The sequence below is a fragment of the Salminus brasiliensis genome, chromosome 4, assembly GCF_030463535.1.
Source record: "Salminus brasiliensis chromosome 4, fSalBra1.hap2, whole genome shotgun sequence".
Classification (NCBI taxonomy): Eukaryota; Metazoa; Chordata; class Actinopteri; order Characiformes; family Bryconidae; genus Salminus; species Salminus brasiliensis.
Genome location: NC_132881.1, coordinates 2,054,325 through 2,069,984, shown reverse-complemented (window position 1 = coordinate 2,069,984; position 15,660 = coordinate 2,054,325). Strand labels below are relative to the sequence as shown.

Genomic DNA, 15,660 nt, shown 5'->3' with positions numbered 1-15,660 from the left:
CCTCCGCAGCTATATCAGTAAAGTGGATGTGCTGAAGATTTTGGTCAGCGCTAATTATAAGTACATCCCATCCCTGGACGACATTCTGGAGACGGCCGCAGTAACACGTCTGCGGAACCAGCTGCTGGAGGCTGAGTATTATCAGCTGGCTGTGGAGGTGAGGAGCTCCAGCTAATACAGTTCCCTCCCAAATGGAGGCGACAGAAACAGGAGGGAGACCATTATTATCAGTCACATGATTGTTTTCTTCTGACCTGTCCTGAACAGGTGTCCACTAAAAGTGGCCTGGACCCTGGTGGCGTGTGGCATGCGTGGGGGTTGGCCTGTCTGAAGGCCGGACGTCTGAGTGGCGCCCGGGAGAAGTTCTCTCGCTGTCTGAAAGCTCCTGTGGACAGAAACCAGCTGAACATGGGTCCTAGGCTGCTGCAGGAGATCGTGCAGCACCTGGAGTCCACCGTCCGGCCCACGCTCAGCACGGTAAGGCCAAAGAGAGCCTCAGGAGCTGAGGTGACTCACTGAAACATGGGGCACATACTGTACTGTGCTTGTGTTCATGTTGTTGTAGGCAGTGGATGAGGACATCCTGGCATCTCTGACCGAGTTGGAGGAGGCTCTACGTGACCTGGCTCCTGTTGATCGGATGGAGGGCAGGGCACAGCGCTGTGGCCACTATCAAGAGTGCCTGTACTACCTGCTGACCTATGGCACTCACCTCAGCCTCATCAGCTTCTACCTGCGCCACGACGGCCTGAGGGATGCTCTCACGCACCTGCTCAGCAAGGTACGCACACTTTGTATTGTTTTACGGCTCTGAAACTTATTTAGTTTTTCAGCCTGTAAATGCTGTTGTTTCAGGCTTATTATACACTAGAGGGACAAAAGTATTGGGACACCTGCTCATACCACATTTCATCCAAAATCAAGAGAATTAAAGAGTTGATCCTTCTGCCGGGTTTCGTACCCTAACCTAGTATAATAGGGAAACTTTGTAAAGGTCCTAAAACTCAGTCCTGGCTGTCTTCCACTGTCTCTTCTTGTAGGAGTGTCCCGAGGACGTGTTTCTGGAGGGTGTCCTGCAGCCCTGTTTGGAGCGAGGGCGGTTGGGTTCTCTCCAGGCCCTGCTGGAGAGTCTGGACCCCACATTAGAGAGCTGGGGACGATACCTCATATCCGCCTGCCAGCTTCTCCAGCGTAAAGGCCATTATCACACACTCTACCAGCTCCAGCAGTTTATGATGGTAGGGTATGCAAACATGCACACACTGAATCACACACATACAACGCAGGGGATGTACCTGCAGGTTCAATGTCTGAGACCGTTGTGCTTTTTTTATTTGGTGCAAAGGAGGCATTTTTTATTTGTATGAATTAGAGTGAGGGTGTTTAAGGGCTCTCCAGGCACTTTCCAGGAGATTCCGGCCCCCTCATTATAAAATGTGGCGGTCATTGCTCATATCAGCCGTAACCATACACTGTGGGGGACCTAGGAGAGTTCTGATTGGTGTCTGTGTGTTTTAGGACCACGTTCGGGCTGCTATGACCTGTATCCGGTTCTTTGCGCATGGCGCACACTCCTATCTGCAGCTGGGCGAACAGCAGCGCTGGCTGGTTCGGGCCAAAGAACATCTGAGGACGTACCTGCAGGAGCAGCAGAACCGCAGGAAGCCTCACTCCACTGCCTCCTCCTTCAGGAAGAGGATGAGCTCCAGCGACGTCTCCAGGTCAGGATCATCTTTGTGTTGGTAGAGGGTGTCTTGTAGTTACTGACTGCTGTAAGTGAACCCTCTCTTTTGCAGCTCTACCTTGCTGGTGTTCAGTTAGAGACTGTAGAGGCTGGTTTGATGCTCAGTGTGTGTTGGACATCCTCTAGTCTTTCATCATTGGCCAGTTTCTGGCCTCAGAGTCGCTCTTGGTTGGATATTTTTGGGAGCTATGTATAAAAACCTCTGTACATTCGTACCACAGCTACATACAATGGCTAGAATGGTTCTCAGAAATAGACTACGAGTGAATGTACTAGCTGGTCTGTCCTGCTTTATCCCAGTTGCCATGGTAACCAGGCCTGTTATGTAATTGTTTTTTTTTTTCTCCTCTCTCCTCATGATCAGACACATTAACACCATCGAGCTGCAGCTGGAAGTGACACGTTTCTTGCATCGCTGCGAAAGCTCCTCTCCCTCTAGATCAACTATAACCCCCACCCCTTCAGGCAACAGTGCCCCGCCCACCCTGTTTGGAGCTAGCTCCATGAAAGTGGATGTGGCCTGTAAGGTAGGCTGAAAACACACACACACACACACACACACACACACACACACACACACACACACACACACACACACACACACACACACTTAGGCAACCCTTTTTCAGTAATCTTATTATTGTGCATGATCTGTATCTGGATAGTTTACGTTAATGTGGATGAGCTTGTCCAAAAGCAGGGCCAGAGCTCCAGTTTTGCAATGTTTCCAACCAATGACGTAAGCAGGGTTCTGTGCTGTCTGAAATTACCAGTTAATAATTATATACTTATTATAATTATCATCAAAGAAAATGCTGTAGGGTAGGGTCTGATATTTAAAGTTAAACGATAAGGCGCTAACTGAATGTGGATCATGATAATTCTTAGTCATATACACTTAATGTCCAAGTCTTTGCAGACACCCCTTCTAATGGATACACTAAGCTACTCTAAGTTTTCTAGTCCCTGTAGAGAAGTACTGCGGACAGAATAGGTCTCTCTGGTGCAGATATTGCCAGGCGAGGCCTAGACATGTAGAAAGCACCCCCCCAAAGCATTGAGCTGTTGAGCAGTGGAGCTGTGTTTTCTGGAATGATGGTGGTGCTCCATCCAATACTTAGGATGAGGTGGGGTGGTAATTGTCCAACAAGCTCACATCACTAACACTTTTGTCTTGAATGCAATCAAATCCTCACAGCAGTGCTCCATCCTCCAAAATCTAGTAGAATTCTACCTAATACACTTTATTTTAAAAGAAGCAGTGAACCAGCAGGTGTCCCAATACTTTTGTCACTATAGTGTATGTGACTTGTTTATTTCACGATGTGACTTAACAAAATAAACCTATTGTATAGTCTGATTGGGTAATAGTAAATAACTTTATAGATTCTTCAGTGACGCAGGGTGCAATGCTACCGTCTCCTTGCTCTGCAGGTGATGCTGGGTGGGAAGAACATCGAGGAGGGATTTGGCATCGCTTATCGGGTCATACAGGTGAGAACGCTGCTTTCTAGTGCTTTGCTTCCCAGGCAAATACGAATCAGATTTGATTGCCCGTACAGGAGGAAGCATAATGCTACCAGCACTGTGAGGGTGATGCCCCCCCCCCCCCACACACACACACACACACACACACACACACACACACACACACCATTGTGAGGATTATACAGTTTCATTTGTGATAAGACCCTCAGCTACAGCAGCTATACGCTCCACCTCTCTTTATTCAGGATTTCCAGTTGGAGGCATTGGCAGTGTACGAGCGTGTGGGCCAGCGGCTGGTGAGGCAGCGGCAGTACCAGGCCATCCGGCAGCTGCTGAAGTGTGTGGGGGAGTCGGGCACGGCCACTAAAAACGACTGCGACGCCATCGTCCTCAGCTGCGTATCGGTAGCGGAGAAAAGTCCAGCTGATGTGAGTGTGTCTCCTTTCTAAGATGATGATGATGATGATGGAATTCTGTCTCTGATGTATTCTGACCACTTCATGAGGAAATGTGATCAGTTTGATTTCTTTGCGAGAATTTTGATATGCTACGAAGCTGATTTAACGGTTGTAGTTATCAGGGTAGATCTACTCCTGGAGGAATGGAAACTATAGCTGGATAAGTACAGCTTTTTAGAGACCCGTAGTTAAGGTCTTCATGAAACGTCTCTAATGCTTACCCATGTGTTAACATTTTTCAGTTAAAGCGTTACCAAAGCCCTTCGTGTGCAGCTTTATGATCACTGCTTATGTGCATCACTCACTTTAGCAGGAGAGTTTGGATTGCTATTGCCTTCGTCTGTATCCTGGTGAGAATGATGATGATGATGATGATGATGGACTTTGAGCAGCTAATTACAGATCAGCACTCCGCTGACATGCTGACAGGCTGGTTCTTATGGAAGCTCAAAAGAGCATCCTCAGATTTCTGACGGGTATCTGTCTAATAGAAGCATGTAGGCGTTCAGGGCGCGTACTGAAGGTTCTGTGTGATCTCTGTGTGTTTAAGCACTGTGGTTTGTTCTTTGTCCAGGCCAAAGAGTTGGAGGCTCTGATTTTGGAGTCTAAAACGACAGAGAATAAGGTGAGTTTCTTACCTGCCTCCACATAGGCATGTACGGAGATCTATACCATAAAAGGACAAATCCATGGATTAACATGGCTAGGGCTGCAAAGGGGTGGGAAATTTCAGATAAATTTTCCAGTAAATTATCCTTAACTTTCCCTGGGAACTTTTCCAGAAATATTCCAGAATCAGAACTTTCCATGGAAATATTTTGGGAATTTTTTGGAATTAGTAGGAATTATTGGATAATTTAAAGGACTTTTATCATACACCATCATCAATGTACTGTTTGTTTTTTTTTGTCAACAGCAGACATGAAGGCATAACAGTACAAATAAATTGACCATGGGAATAAACGGGTAATTATGGGAAATAACAGGAATTAATGGGAATAAAATGGGAATATTCTAAACTAAAGGTGAGTAACTTGCATGTAGTTTGTAAACAATATACTCAAGCATAATCTTGGCTAAAATAATTAGATATGATACCAAAACAGCAGCAAAGCTGCTCCTCAATCTCGGGCACATGGCACATTATACACAGTGAAGGGCTGTTAAGACCACGCTCCCTGCATGCACTGTTCAGTCCTCCATCACATGTACAGCATATGTACAGGTGATTTCTAGAAACTTTTTATAGATGATTTCTAGAAATTAAATATTTTTTTAGCCAAGATTATGCTTCAGTATATTTTTTACCAACTACATGTAAGTTAATTCCCATTTTATTCCAGTGAATTCCCATTATGACCTGTTAACTCCCAATTTGGAAAATCCTGGAATTTTGCAACCCTAAATGTGGCTTAGACCTAATTGGAATGGTATGAGTCAGGATTCTGTACTCTGAATACGTAAATGTGACCTCAGTGGGGTACAGATACACCTAGTGTGTGTGTGTATTTATTTATCTATCTATTTATTTATTAATATTAGTATAATTAATTTTGCCATTCTAAAATCTATTTGGCTGAATCAGCACCTTCAGATCTGTGTAGAGCGATGAGTCAGTGCAGGTTTGCACCTCTGAAAAGTAACTTCCTGCTGCATGTGTTTATATTTCCGCGTAGATAAAGGCGTATCTGCAGTGCAGTAAGCTGAGGGCGGCGTACCTCTTGGCGGTGAAGCTGGACGTGGCTAAAGCGGGGCTGCTGGTGCAGGACGTCCTTCAAGCAGCCGAAAGCTCTGGGGACTCCATCATGCAGGACATCTGCCGTCAGTGGCTAACCGAACACCAGGCCACGCGGCACGGCAACAACAGGTAGCCAGCTGCGACGACTGCCGATAGACTTGAACTCCCATCAGCCTACTGGAAGTTGGAGCTCTGCTCTGATTGGTTGGTGTGGGTTAGTATGGATGCTGCTTGTGTATTTCACCAATGTGCCATCTCTGTTACGCGACCAGGCCAGATGACTTGAGGGCCAAATCCAAGGCCAACGGGTCATCCTGCTTCACATGCACTTGTGAAAGGGCGGAATGGCGGGATTCACTGCTAGACTAAACCCGTATCACCAGTGTAGGTAAACCACATCGTTTACAGTAAAGTTCCACCAAGAGCAAATTTGCTCGGCTGGTTCTAAGAGAAAGTCAGCGGGCCTTGATGTAGTTTACAGGATTCTGAGCGAGGGCTGCTGGCTCTCACTTTGAGTCAGTTAAATTGGAATGTGAATTTATGCATTTGGGTCAAATTCTTTTTTTTTTCCTGTTTCTGTTCAGATTTGGATTAAATACAGTCTCGGAACAAACAGTATTGAGCAAAGAATCCCCCTTAAAATTGCAGACTTTGTCTAGCACTGGACTGGAAATGTATTTCAGTGTTGTTCAACCTAATCTCCATCATTTTATATACACCGATTACCATGGACAATAATTTTAAACATCAATATAAATCACATATAATATTATAAAATTAATCAATCTGATTAGACTTTAATCTCACGTATGATAGAAGCCAAAGGACGGTGGCAGACATTCTGTGAATGTATGAAATGCATGACTTTATGATGTAAATTCGGGACTACATGAAATGAGTATTTGTGTAAATTAAAGGGGAAATTTGCAAAATTTCAAAATTCAAGCTTAACTAAGTGGTTAGAAGCTTAGCAAAGTCATCAAGGGCTTTAGTGTAAAATGCTTGGTTCTGTAGAAGCTTTCTGAGCCAGACTTGTTCACAGTGGTGGTGAATAGAACCAGATCTATGAACAATTGAATGCCTCCTAAAAGCTTCACAGGAAGCTGTTACACCAAATAGTTATGAGTTCACTGCCTGACGCTTAAGACACTGTTTTAACAGAGCTCTGAGAAGACTTTAGCCTGGAATAGCCTTTTGGGGAAGAAATTATAAATAAACAAACAAACAAATAAATAATTGTAGACACATATATAAAAAATAATAAATACTATATATTTTTTTTTAATCCCACATTTTTCCCCCCATCTTTCCCCATATTGTTTTATGATGTTGAACCCACATTTCCAAATCTGGAAAAATGCAGTAAAACTATGGTACTTTTTCTAAGGTTGCCTGGTGTCTGTGCACCCTTACACAGAAACCTGTTCAAACTGGCCCGCACAGGTACAGTGGGAACAAGTCATTGTGCATTATGAGGCTATTCACATTCCTGAAAGTGTAAGTTATATTATCTTATTATAGCTTTTTCCTGCAAGTAATAGTCAATCAGAGCTGGGGTTGGGTGTGAAAATAGTTGTTTACAGTGGTTCTGAGTTTAACATGGGATGTTGATGATGGTACAGTAGTGGAGAATCTAAAGGAATTAGGTTTTTTGGGGGACTACTTTGCTGCAGAAAACATGAATGTATCCTTCCACCATAAATTGATTGTTAAAAAAGGCTAAAATTTTCTCAGGACTCTGGTAAAACTGTGTTTCGTGCATCAGGCTGAGTGTACTCCTTACACTCAGCGTGGTGTAATAACTTTCTGTGAGGGAGCTTTTAGAGGCCTTAACCCCACTGGACGTTTGGTTTCATTCCCCACCACCCTGGGCCATTCTGACTCTAGTTGACTCGGACTCCCAAGTTGCTGTAGGACAAAGCATTTTACGTCACACCACTCAGCAACTTTAACTGTTTAATTATGCAGGAATTTAGAAATGGAAAGACGTCCCCCTTAATTTACAGAGACGCATGTAAATAACGGAATTGGGCCTCTGCCCGCTGGCCTCCGTTGTAAGTGCGGTTTTGAGCGTTCCTCTTAAATCCTAGTCTCAGAGGCAGCGTGATTGGAGCTCAACATGCTTGGAGGAGAATGCTAAGTGCTAGTTCTGTAATTCCAGCTAACAGACGCTTGCACAGGCTAGCATCGGGCTAAGCGATTGGGGCTAAAGGAAGGCCTGTCCTACTCTCCCCGAGAGAAGGTGTCCAGTGATGCTCTGTGGAACCCCTGGCCACGGCTGGCTGTAGCATCACCGGGGATGGAAACTCGTGATCTCGCTGATGAGGAACGCGTCACTTTCTCCAGTATTAATCTCACTTCCACCCCCCTACCTCAGCTGAACGGGGTTCTGCTTCATTAGCATTCCTGTTGATCCCTAAAGCATTTGGGCTTCGACTGGACTCCATGAGACCCATTGCTGTGTGTATGACTTGGCTTGTTGACCCACGTGTATTAAATGGCTCAGAACAGAGGACTGGTCCAGTATTCGCTTCAGCAGTTTAGTATATGCCTGATCTCTGTCTACCGCATCGGTAGCGTAGGGTCGATTATTACAAACGGTCATTTCCACGTATTTCTCCGTGCTTAAGCAAGAACCGAAAACCTGCTGACTTCAAATTCACATAATGGATGTTGATGGGCAGATGCTGAAGCAAGAGCCCACTGGCTGTGAGAGACAGAGACAGGATTGAAAGACACCGGAGAGTATTCCTCAAATGCCTTAATACTGTCCTAAAAAATATATAATAATTGCGCTTTACCCATAATCCCCATAGCATAAAAAAGGGAACTAGAGGGTACTTGAGGCTCTGGGGATGAGGGCATTAGTCAGACAATGAATAAAAACTTTTTTTTTCTTTTCTTTTTTTTTTTTTATAAAATCTATATAATACCTATAAGGGATCCTGTGGATGCCACAGGGATTTGAATAGCACATGTTCTAATGCTCCAAGCATTAGCCTAGCCTAGCATAGCCTCCATTAATATATCATATTAATGCATTGTTAATTATTGTCCAGCAATATTGACTGTCCTTAATCTGTACCTTACCTGATATGATGTGCACTGCCTTTGGATGTCAGAAGCCACTTTTGTCAAGTGTGTGTGTGTGTGTGTGTGTGTGTGTGTGTGTGTGTGTGTGTGTGTGTGTGTGTGTGTGTGTGTTTTTTTTCCTCATCACTGTGGTTCTTTATATGTACAAACATGCCTGCGATGACTGTCGGTGTGTAATTATGATGATGTGAACTGTCTCTGACCCGTGCTGTAATTCGGAGCACTCGCCCTGGACCTGTTTCTAGACCCAGTGTTTTTGTCTTAGTTCTGGACTGGCAAGGAATCTTCATTAAAAGGAATACTCCAGAAGTGTCCAAGCTAACATATGTCAGACAGAACAGTAGCATAGGGTTGATTACCACACAACACTTTTGGTGCGTACTTGGAAAAGGACCTCAAATCTCGCTTATATTAGAAGTCAATGGGCAGATGCTGAAGCTGCCGCCTACTGACATCTTTAATAAGTGAGTTTCTATTTGATTGGTTTTTCTGTTCTTTTCTATCTATCTAAAAATGCTGCCTTTCTAGCTATCTAAAAATGCTGCCTGGTGTATATAAATAAGTAAATTAATTAATTTAAAAACATTTCTATATATGTTATATTATATATATTCCCACATGTATTAGGTTGAGAACCTCTGGGGTATTCCTTTACCAGTGTAGCCCTGTACCGGTGTAGCACTCGTAGCTGTATGCTGGAGACTGGAACTAACTTGGTGTTTGAGTGTTTTCTATTCACACACTTGCCTTCAGTCACTTAATCAGTTGGTGAATTGGGAAATAAATAACTCCTAAAGGGACATACTCTGCTTCTGCTCTATAGCCACAGTGATGTCTAGTAGTAACAAAGAAATACGACGTCTGAATTAAACTTGTTTACACTGTCATTGTTTACAGTGTCACTTATGCACTTGGAATATAAAATGAGAATAAACTAAACGACTATCACAGTTTCAGTATCAGATATGGTTTCCATACTCGTAATGTTTTGGTTGTTATGGTTCTACGTCTACCATAGATCACATTTACACTGTAAAACCTGTTAATTTTGGTTTGGTTTCGAGGCTAATGTAGACTAATGTAAATACTGGATGCTGATTCCCTTCCATTCAGGTGGTGGTGATTACTGCTGTGTGAGTTATGCAATCTGCCTTCGCCTGGTTTTATAACTGCGTTCACTGCGTTGGCTTGATTGACGTGAACGCCTGGGTGGCTGCAAATGGGTGCTATGAGGGTGTTGCCTGCAAAATCGAGTAGATTTGAGGCTTCCTGTGTCAAGATGTATGTTCTTAATGTCCCCGCTTGACTACATTTGTGCTAAGGGAGAAATGGATCATTTTGAGTCCTATAAGTGAGATCGGACCACGGGTATGTCCTTTTGTTTGGGGAAACGTAGAAAAACGCTGCAAACATGAGACTTTTCTCTTTTTTCACACAATATATATTATTCAAATCTCGGCCTCTCTGGTCATGAATGTAACAATAGTAAAAAGGCATGTTCACATCTGTATAAAAACCTCAGAACAGTTCTAGGCAGCAGCAGTGTGGAGGTGATGAAATGGGAACGACTCCAATCCACATTCAAACTCCTAGTGGACGAACGGCATGAGAGAAGTATGAATACAGGGGTCCGCACCTCGGACAAAGCCAATTGCCCGAGTACAGTTTCGGGAACGCTGTTCAACCTCAAACTGGCAGGCAGTGCTCGGCCGCAGGTTCACAGACACAACGAGGCGTTTGGCAAATGGTAGAACAGGGTGGGAGGATGAGTGGGTGGGTGGGTGAGTAAGTGAGTGGGTGGGTGTTTGGGGGGGGGGCAAGGGAATGTGAACATGAGTCTGTGTGATACAATGAGGTACAGTGTGAGTTGATGTGGCTCAGATGGAGCGAGGGGGGGGGGCGGTGGGTGGGTGGAACGATGGAATGATTTCAGTCCCATTCGATGCCCAGCAGCTCACAGCTGACATCCCAGAGTTTCCGAGCCGTTTCCTCGCAGCGGCCCTGAGGAGCGACTGAGGCTGGAGCACAGTCGCTGTGAGTGAGAGAGAGAGAGAGAGAGAGAGAGAGAGGGAGAGAGACACGTTGTTAAATGAAGTAAAAAATATAAATTTGTAAAAAACTATATATATATATATATATATATATAATTAATTAATTAATTGAATTAATTAAAGACCCTGTCCACCTGCCAATACAATTGTCAACACAAGTCTTCAGATTTATGCTAGGACATGAACAGCTACACCCTCCAGACCCCCCATTCTGAAGCTGTACCTAGATGCAGTCTGAATTTATTTATTTATTTAGGGATTCGGGTTAGGAGTTGGGAAACTGGCCATATTGTTCATAACAGACCGGAACTGATTATGATTATTATTTTTTAAATTATTATTATTGTTATAATATAGTTTTTTTGTTTGTAATATTTAATTTTTTTTTAGTATATTTATATTTACTTTTTGTAACTTTATCACTAGTTTAATAATATTCTTTCTATTGCATTTTGTTATATTTATATATGTTTTTATTATATTATAAATACTCCCCCAATTACAAACTGTGTAGTTAAGCCTGTCTGTCTGAGATTTCATAGGAAATCCAGATATCTAGAACGTTGTAGGTCAAAGCACTGCAGCGTGATCCAAAGATGTTATTTTTACCCCATCATTAGCATCATTAGCATAATGAGGAACCTATAATGACACTATAAGGACATAAGTATTTGGATGCCTGTTCATTCATTGTTTCTTCTGAAAGTTTATCCTATCTTTACTGTCCAGGGAAGAAGGCTTTCTGCTAGATTTTGGAGGAGCATTGCTATGAGGACTTGATTGCAGTCAGTGAGGTCAGGATGTTTGTTGATGATCACCACCCCACCTCATCATCCCCAACTGCCCAATAGTATTGGGTAGAGCACCATCCATCATTCCAGAGAACACCACTGCTCCACAGGTCAATGCTGGGGGCAGTATTTCTCTTCAGGGACTAGACAAGTTGTGCGTGTGCATTTGCACATAGGTGCATCATAAAGCAGGCTAATCTGTTGGTCCATAGATTTGCTAATTTAGGATATTCCCAGAACGTGTGCATAAACGGACTGGCTACAGATACCAGTTGGTAATTTGGCACCTTCTCTAAAGCTCTGCACATGCTCTGTGAATTGAGTAGATAAGCTAGATAAATGGAAAGATAACTATAAGGAGGTCCCAGTCCTAAGCAGGGCCAGTAGAGGAAAGATCTTGTTCAAAGTCTAGTCATTTTTTATTTATAATGAAATAATAAAAACAAAAAGCCTGAAAAACCACCTAATCCCTACCTGAAGTGTTTGCCTGAGATGGAGTGCAACTCTTCGGCTGTGGCGCAGTAGATGGAGGTCTGCGCTCCCTCCCGCGGTGTCTTCAGGAACATGGAGAAGAGTGTGAACAGCAGGGACATCACTGTGGAGTGACGGACCAGCTCCGACTTCACTGTCCCCGGATGCACAGAGTTCACGGTCACGTTTGAACCTGACGGGGGTCAAAAAGTCACAACTACTCAGGTTAGTGACCATTAGCAGCACGAGTTCCACAATGACTGCTGGAGATAACCCGATAACATTTGGTCTACAGGGTTCCTGGGGTTACAAACTGACCAATAGTGAATGCGGTAGTGGACATAAGGCCGTGAAACTAGATGACCAGTTGTTGTTCAGTGATGCTGAAAAAAGAGGCCACTTTGTCAGAAACCCTCTCTTGCACAGAGCCTTTTTAAAGGTCTGGAAGTTTCTCAGCTACGTTTCTGACCACAGAGCTGCTCTAGCTGGACCTGCTCTCAACCTGCAGTCATGCTAGTGTGCGATCATGTGGTCAAACAGATGGGCTACAGTCTATAACTGTCCACCTGTATAGTGGACCTGTGAAGAAGGTGTTTCTGTGGAGTTCTCCGCAGGTGAGTTTCGTACCTGTCAGCCTGCGAGACAGCTCCCTGGTGAAGAGGACGTTGGCCAGCTTGCTCTGGCAGTAGGCCAGTCCACTGTTGTAGCTGCCCTGGCTGTGCAGGTCGTGGAAGCGGATCCAGCCGAAGTAGTGCGCCAGAGAGGAGACCACGACTACCCGCGCCGGGGCGCTGCGCTTCAGCAGGCCAATCAGCAGGTAGGTCAGCAGGAAGTGACCTTAGAGGGAGAGGAGGAGTGTGCACTGATTAGTGGAATATTGTGGGTGATGACACTGCCTTCCAAGTGGCCGACTGGGGTTCGATACCCCAGTCATGCCAGCACACTGCTATTTTAGGGCCCACCACAGTTTCATAGGCCCTAAATCAGAACCTTGTGGGATATAACAAAAGCTAATAAACTGGGCAGGCTATACATGGATTTATACATGGATTTAATGGCTACAGCATAAACATTTCTATTTATTTATTATTTAAACTTTAGTAAAACAGCATGCATAGACCTTAATTAGATATTTAAAGCCAATGTAAATCGGAAATCCTGTTTAACTAGCTTACCAAGGTGATTGACACCCAGCTGCATCTCAAAGCCGTCTGCTGTTTTCATGTAAGGGCACATCATCACCCCTGCGTTACTGATCAGGATGTGCAGGTGATTGACCTCTGTGTGAAAAGATGGGATAAGGGGAACCAGTTGCAGTGGCTGGCTAAGACTGTAGATCTGTATTCCAGTGTATTTATCTTCCCAGTGCTGAAGAACCGCCTCATCTTTTCAGACCGCCGGTAAAGCTCTGTCACTGGAGCTTTGTGTGCGTGTGTGTTTACCTCTGAGGAATCTCTGTGCAAAGGCTCTGATGGAGCAGGTATCCGCCAGGTCCAGCTCCCGAACCTCCACCTGAGCCCCGCCCACCCTCCTACGGATCTCCGCTGCTGTTTCTTCACCTTTCTCCACATCCCGACAGGCCAGGATCACCCGTGCACCTGCCCAGAAACACACACATCATTCACACATCCCCACACATGATCTGTTGTGTTTAAAGGTGTGTTAAAGCCCTTTCTCCGCAGTGAAGTGTTTGGCTGAGGTCCTCACTCACCCCGTAAGGCCAGGTCCAGCGCCGTCTCCTTTCCAATCCCACTGTTCGCTCCCGTAATCAGCGCCGTTTTCCCATCTAAGCGTGCCGTGGAAAGACACACTCCACCTGCTGCGTATTTCCTGCAGACACACAGGTTTGTTATTAAGCGCTGTGGTGTTGATATTCTTCACTGTTGGACAAAGTTTGTAGATATTAAGTGTATTATTCCAAACACTGTAGATTCATACTGGGTAAGCATCACAGTTATTACTGTCCCGTTGTAAACTCTCTGCAGATTCCTACTGGATAAACATAGATCTACAATTATTATTGTCAACATTGACTGTAAACACTACACACACTGCAAATTCATACTGGATACCATCGGCCCACGATTACAACCTTATTCAATCAAATATTCATGTAGGCATATATATATGTACATGTGGCATCATAAAATCTGTGAAATTGTCTTTTTTGTTTTGCATGTTAGCTTTCATATTTAGATTCACATTGGATACAAATAGCCCCACAATTACTACGGTCACGTAGTAAACTCACTACAGATTCATACTGGATAAACATCACTCCAGTATTATTATTATTATTCTTTTTATTTTAAGACTGTAAAAACTACACACTGCAGATTCATACTGGATAAACATCACTCCAGTATTATTATTATTATTATTTTTATTTTAAGACTGTAAAAACTACACACTGCAGATTCATACTGGATAAACATCACTCCAGTATTATTATTATTATTATTTTTATTTTAAGACTGTAAAAACTACACACTGCAGATTCATACTGGATAAACATCACTCCAGTATTATTATTATTATTATTTTTATTTTTAAGACTGTAAAAACTACACATTGCAGATTCATACTGGATAAACATCACTCCACTTCTTCTTCTTCTTATTTGTTATTATTATTATTATTATTATTATTATTTTAAGACTGTAAAAACTACGCACTGCAGATTCATACTGGATAAATATCACTCCACTATTATTATATTCAGCCGGTTTCAGTTCAGTCTCTTGTTTTGTTTCATCTCTATTAACATTTCATTTTAGACCAAAAGAGAACAACCTTCTAAGATCTAACCAACTTCAGTGTCCACACTGATGAGTGCACTAAGAGGTTCCACTGCAGTTCTGCATGGAGCTAAAAGGAACTTAAGGGCTTTTCCCCTATAGGCTGCTTATCGCCCTACTGTAGTCGCCATTCATTCTTTAAAGCACCAACACTTTATCTAGAACACAGTTCCAGCCTCCTCTGCCCACCTCTGAACACTACCACATGCCTCCAGGTGGTACGACCCACACATAATTACCATACGCAGTCATCTGCGGCCAATGGGTTTTCGCCTACACGTTGCATGCATAACTAGCCACGCCCCCTCCGAGCCATCCTATTGGTCGCGTTCCTAAACTGATCATATTCAGCGGAGGCGGTTACTATAGTGGTCGTGCACCATTCAACTGAACGAAACCACCTCTCAGAGCCCAGTAAGAAGGAGATAAACGTATAAACCACAACAAAACGGGCAAATATACTAAAAATAATACACACACGTTTTGTTAATATACCCAATTAAGGCCCATGTCCGAGAGCCTGTGCTTCAGTGGCCAGTGAATGCAGTCAGTCTCTGGATAAACACTTATATAAAGCATACACACGTTTATGCGAATTACTATATTAATATATGGTGCTTAAATCCTGCCGTACAACGCATTAATATATCAGTGCACGGTCATGTAGAGCCTACCTGATGTGGGAAGACAGCAGTCTTAACACTAAAGCCACGACTCCAAACCCTGCCATCGCAACAGCGAGCATCATCATCAGTCAATAAATAATAAAAAATAATTAAAATAAACACAAGACAAAAACGACGAGGGTTCGAGTATCCGTGAAACCGTGTGGCCGCTGATGCGAATGTGTGGAGCTGCACTCTCTCTAGCGCTCTACACAGCGCCCTGCAGGGAATCATGGGATTGTAGTTTTTGTGGGAGGAGATTGTAGTTTTACCTGCAGTTATGCTTTGTCGTCACCTAATTAGCTCACAAAAATTGTATATTCTGCGTAAGTGTCAGTTAAGCTCATATTAGCTGTTTTACAC

General features: G+C 43.6%; 2 protein-coding genes across 10 annotated transcripts in view; one reads left to right on the top strand and one right to left on the bottom strand.

Annotated features, from left to right (window-relative positions):
- zfyve26 (zinc finger, FYVE domain containing 26) overlaps positions 1 to 9,485 on the top strand; it is a 30,348-nt gene extending 20,863 nt beyond the window's left edge. For 8 of the 9 annotated variants that reach the window (XM_072677303.1, XM_072677306.1, XM_072677309.1 and 5 more), the window contains 10 exons: positions 10 to 157; positions 268 to 477; positions 566 to 781; positions 1,041 to 1,238; positions 1,519 to 1,721; positions 2,109 to 2,271; positions 3,179 to 3,238; positions 3,478 to 3,660; positions 4,265 to 4,315; positions 5,367 to 9,485. In XM_072677303.1, the coding sequence (XP_072533404.1) occupies positions 10 to 157; positions 268 to 477; positions 566 to 781; positions 1,041 to 1,238; positions 1,519 to 1,721; positions 2,109 to 2,271; positions 3,179 to 3,238; positions 3,478 to 3,660; positions 4,265 to 4,315; positions 5,367 to 5,561 (1,627 nt within the window). In that variant the 3' untranslated portion in view covers positions 5,562 to 9,485. The remainder of the gene's footprint in view (positions 1 to 9; positions 158 to 267; positions 478 to 565; positions 782 to 1,040; positions 1,239 to 1,518; positions 1,722 to 2,108; positions 2,272 to 3,178; positions 3,239 to 3,477; positions 3,661 to 4,264; positions 4,316 to 5,366) is intronic. The other variant, XM_072677310.1, reaches the window with a different exon arrangement.
- A 454-nt stretch (positions 9,486 to 9,939) lies between these two features.
- Positions 9,940 to 15,498, bottom strand: rdh12 (retinol dehydrogenase 12). Its single transcript, XM_072676745.1, has 7 exons — positions 15,307 to 15,498; positions 13,546 to 13,664; positions 13,277 to 13,432; positions 13,010 to 13,114; positions 12,462 to 12,671; positions 11,838 to 12,027; positions 9,940 to 10,553 (listed from the first exon to the last, which is right to left on the bottom strand). The coding sequence occupies exons 1-7, from the start codon at positions 15,381 to 15,383 to the stop codon at positions 10,451 to 10,453; spliced, it is 960 nt and encodes a 319-aa protein (XP_072532846.1). The 5' UTR covers positions 15,384 to 15,498; the 3' UTR covers positions 9,940 to 10,450.
- Between the last annotated feature and the right edge of the window lie 162 nt (positions 15,499 to 15,660).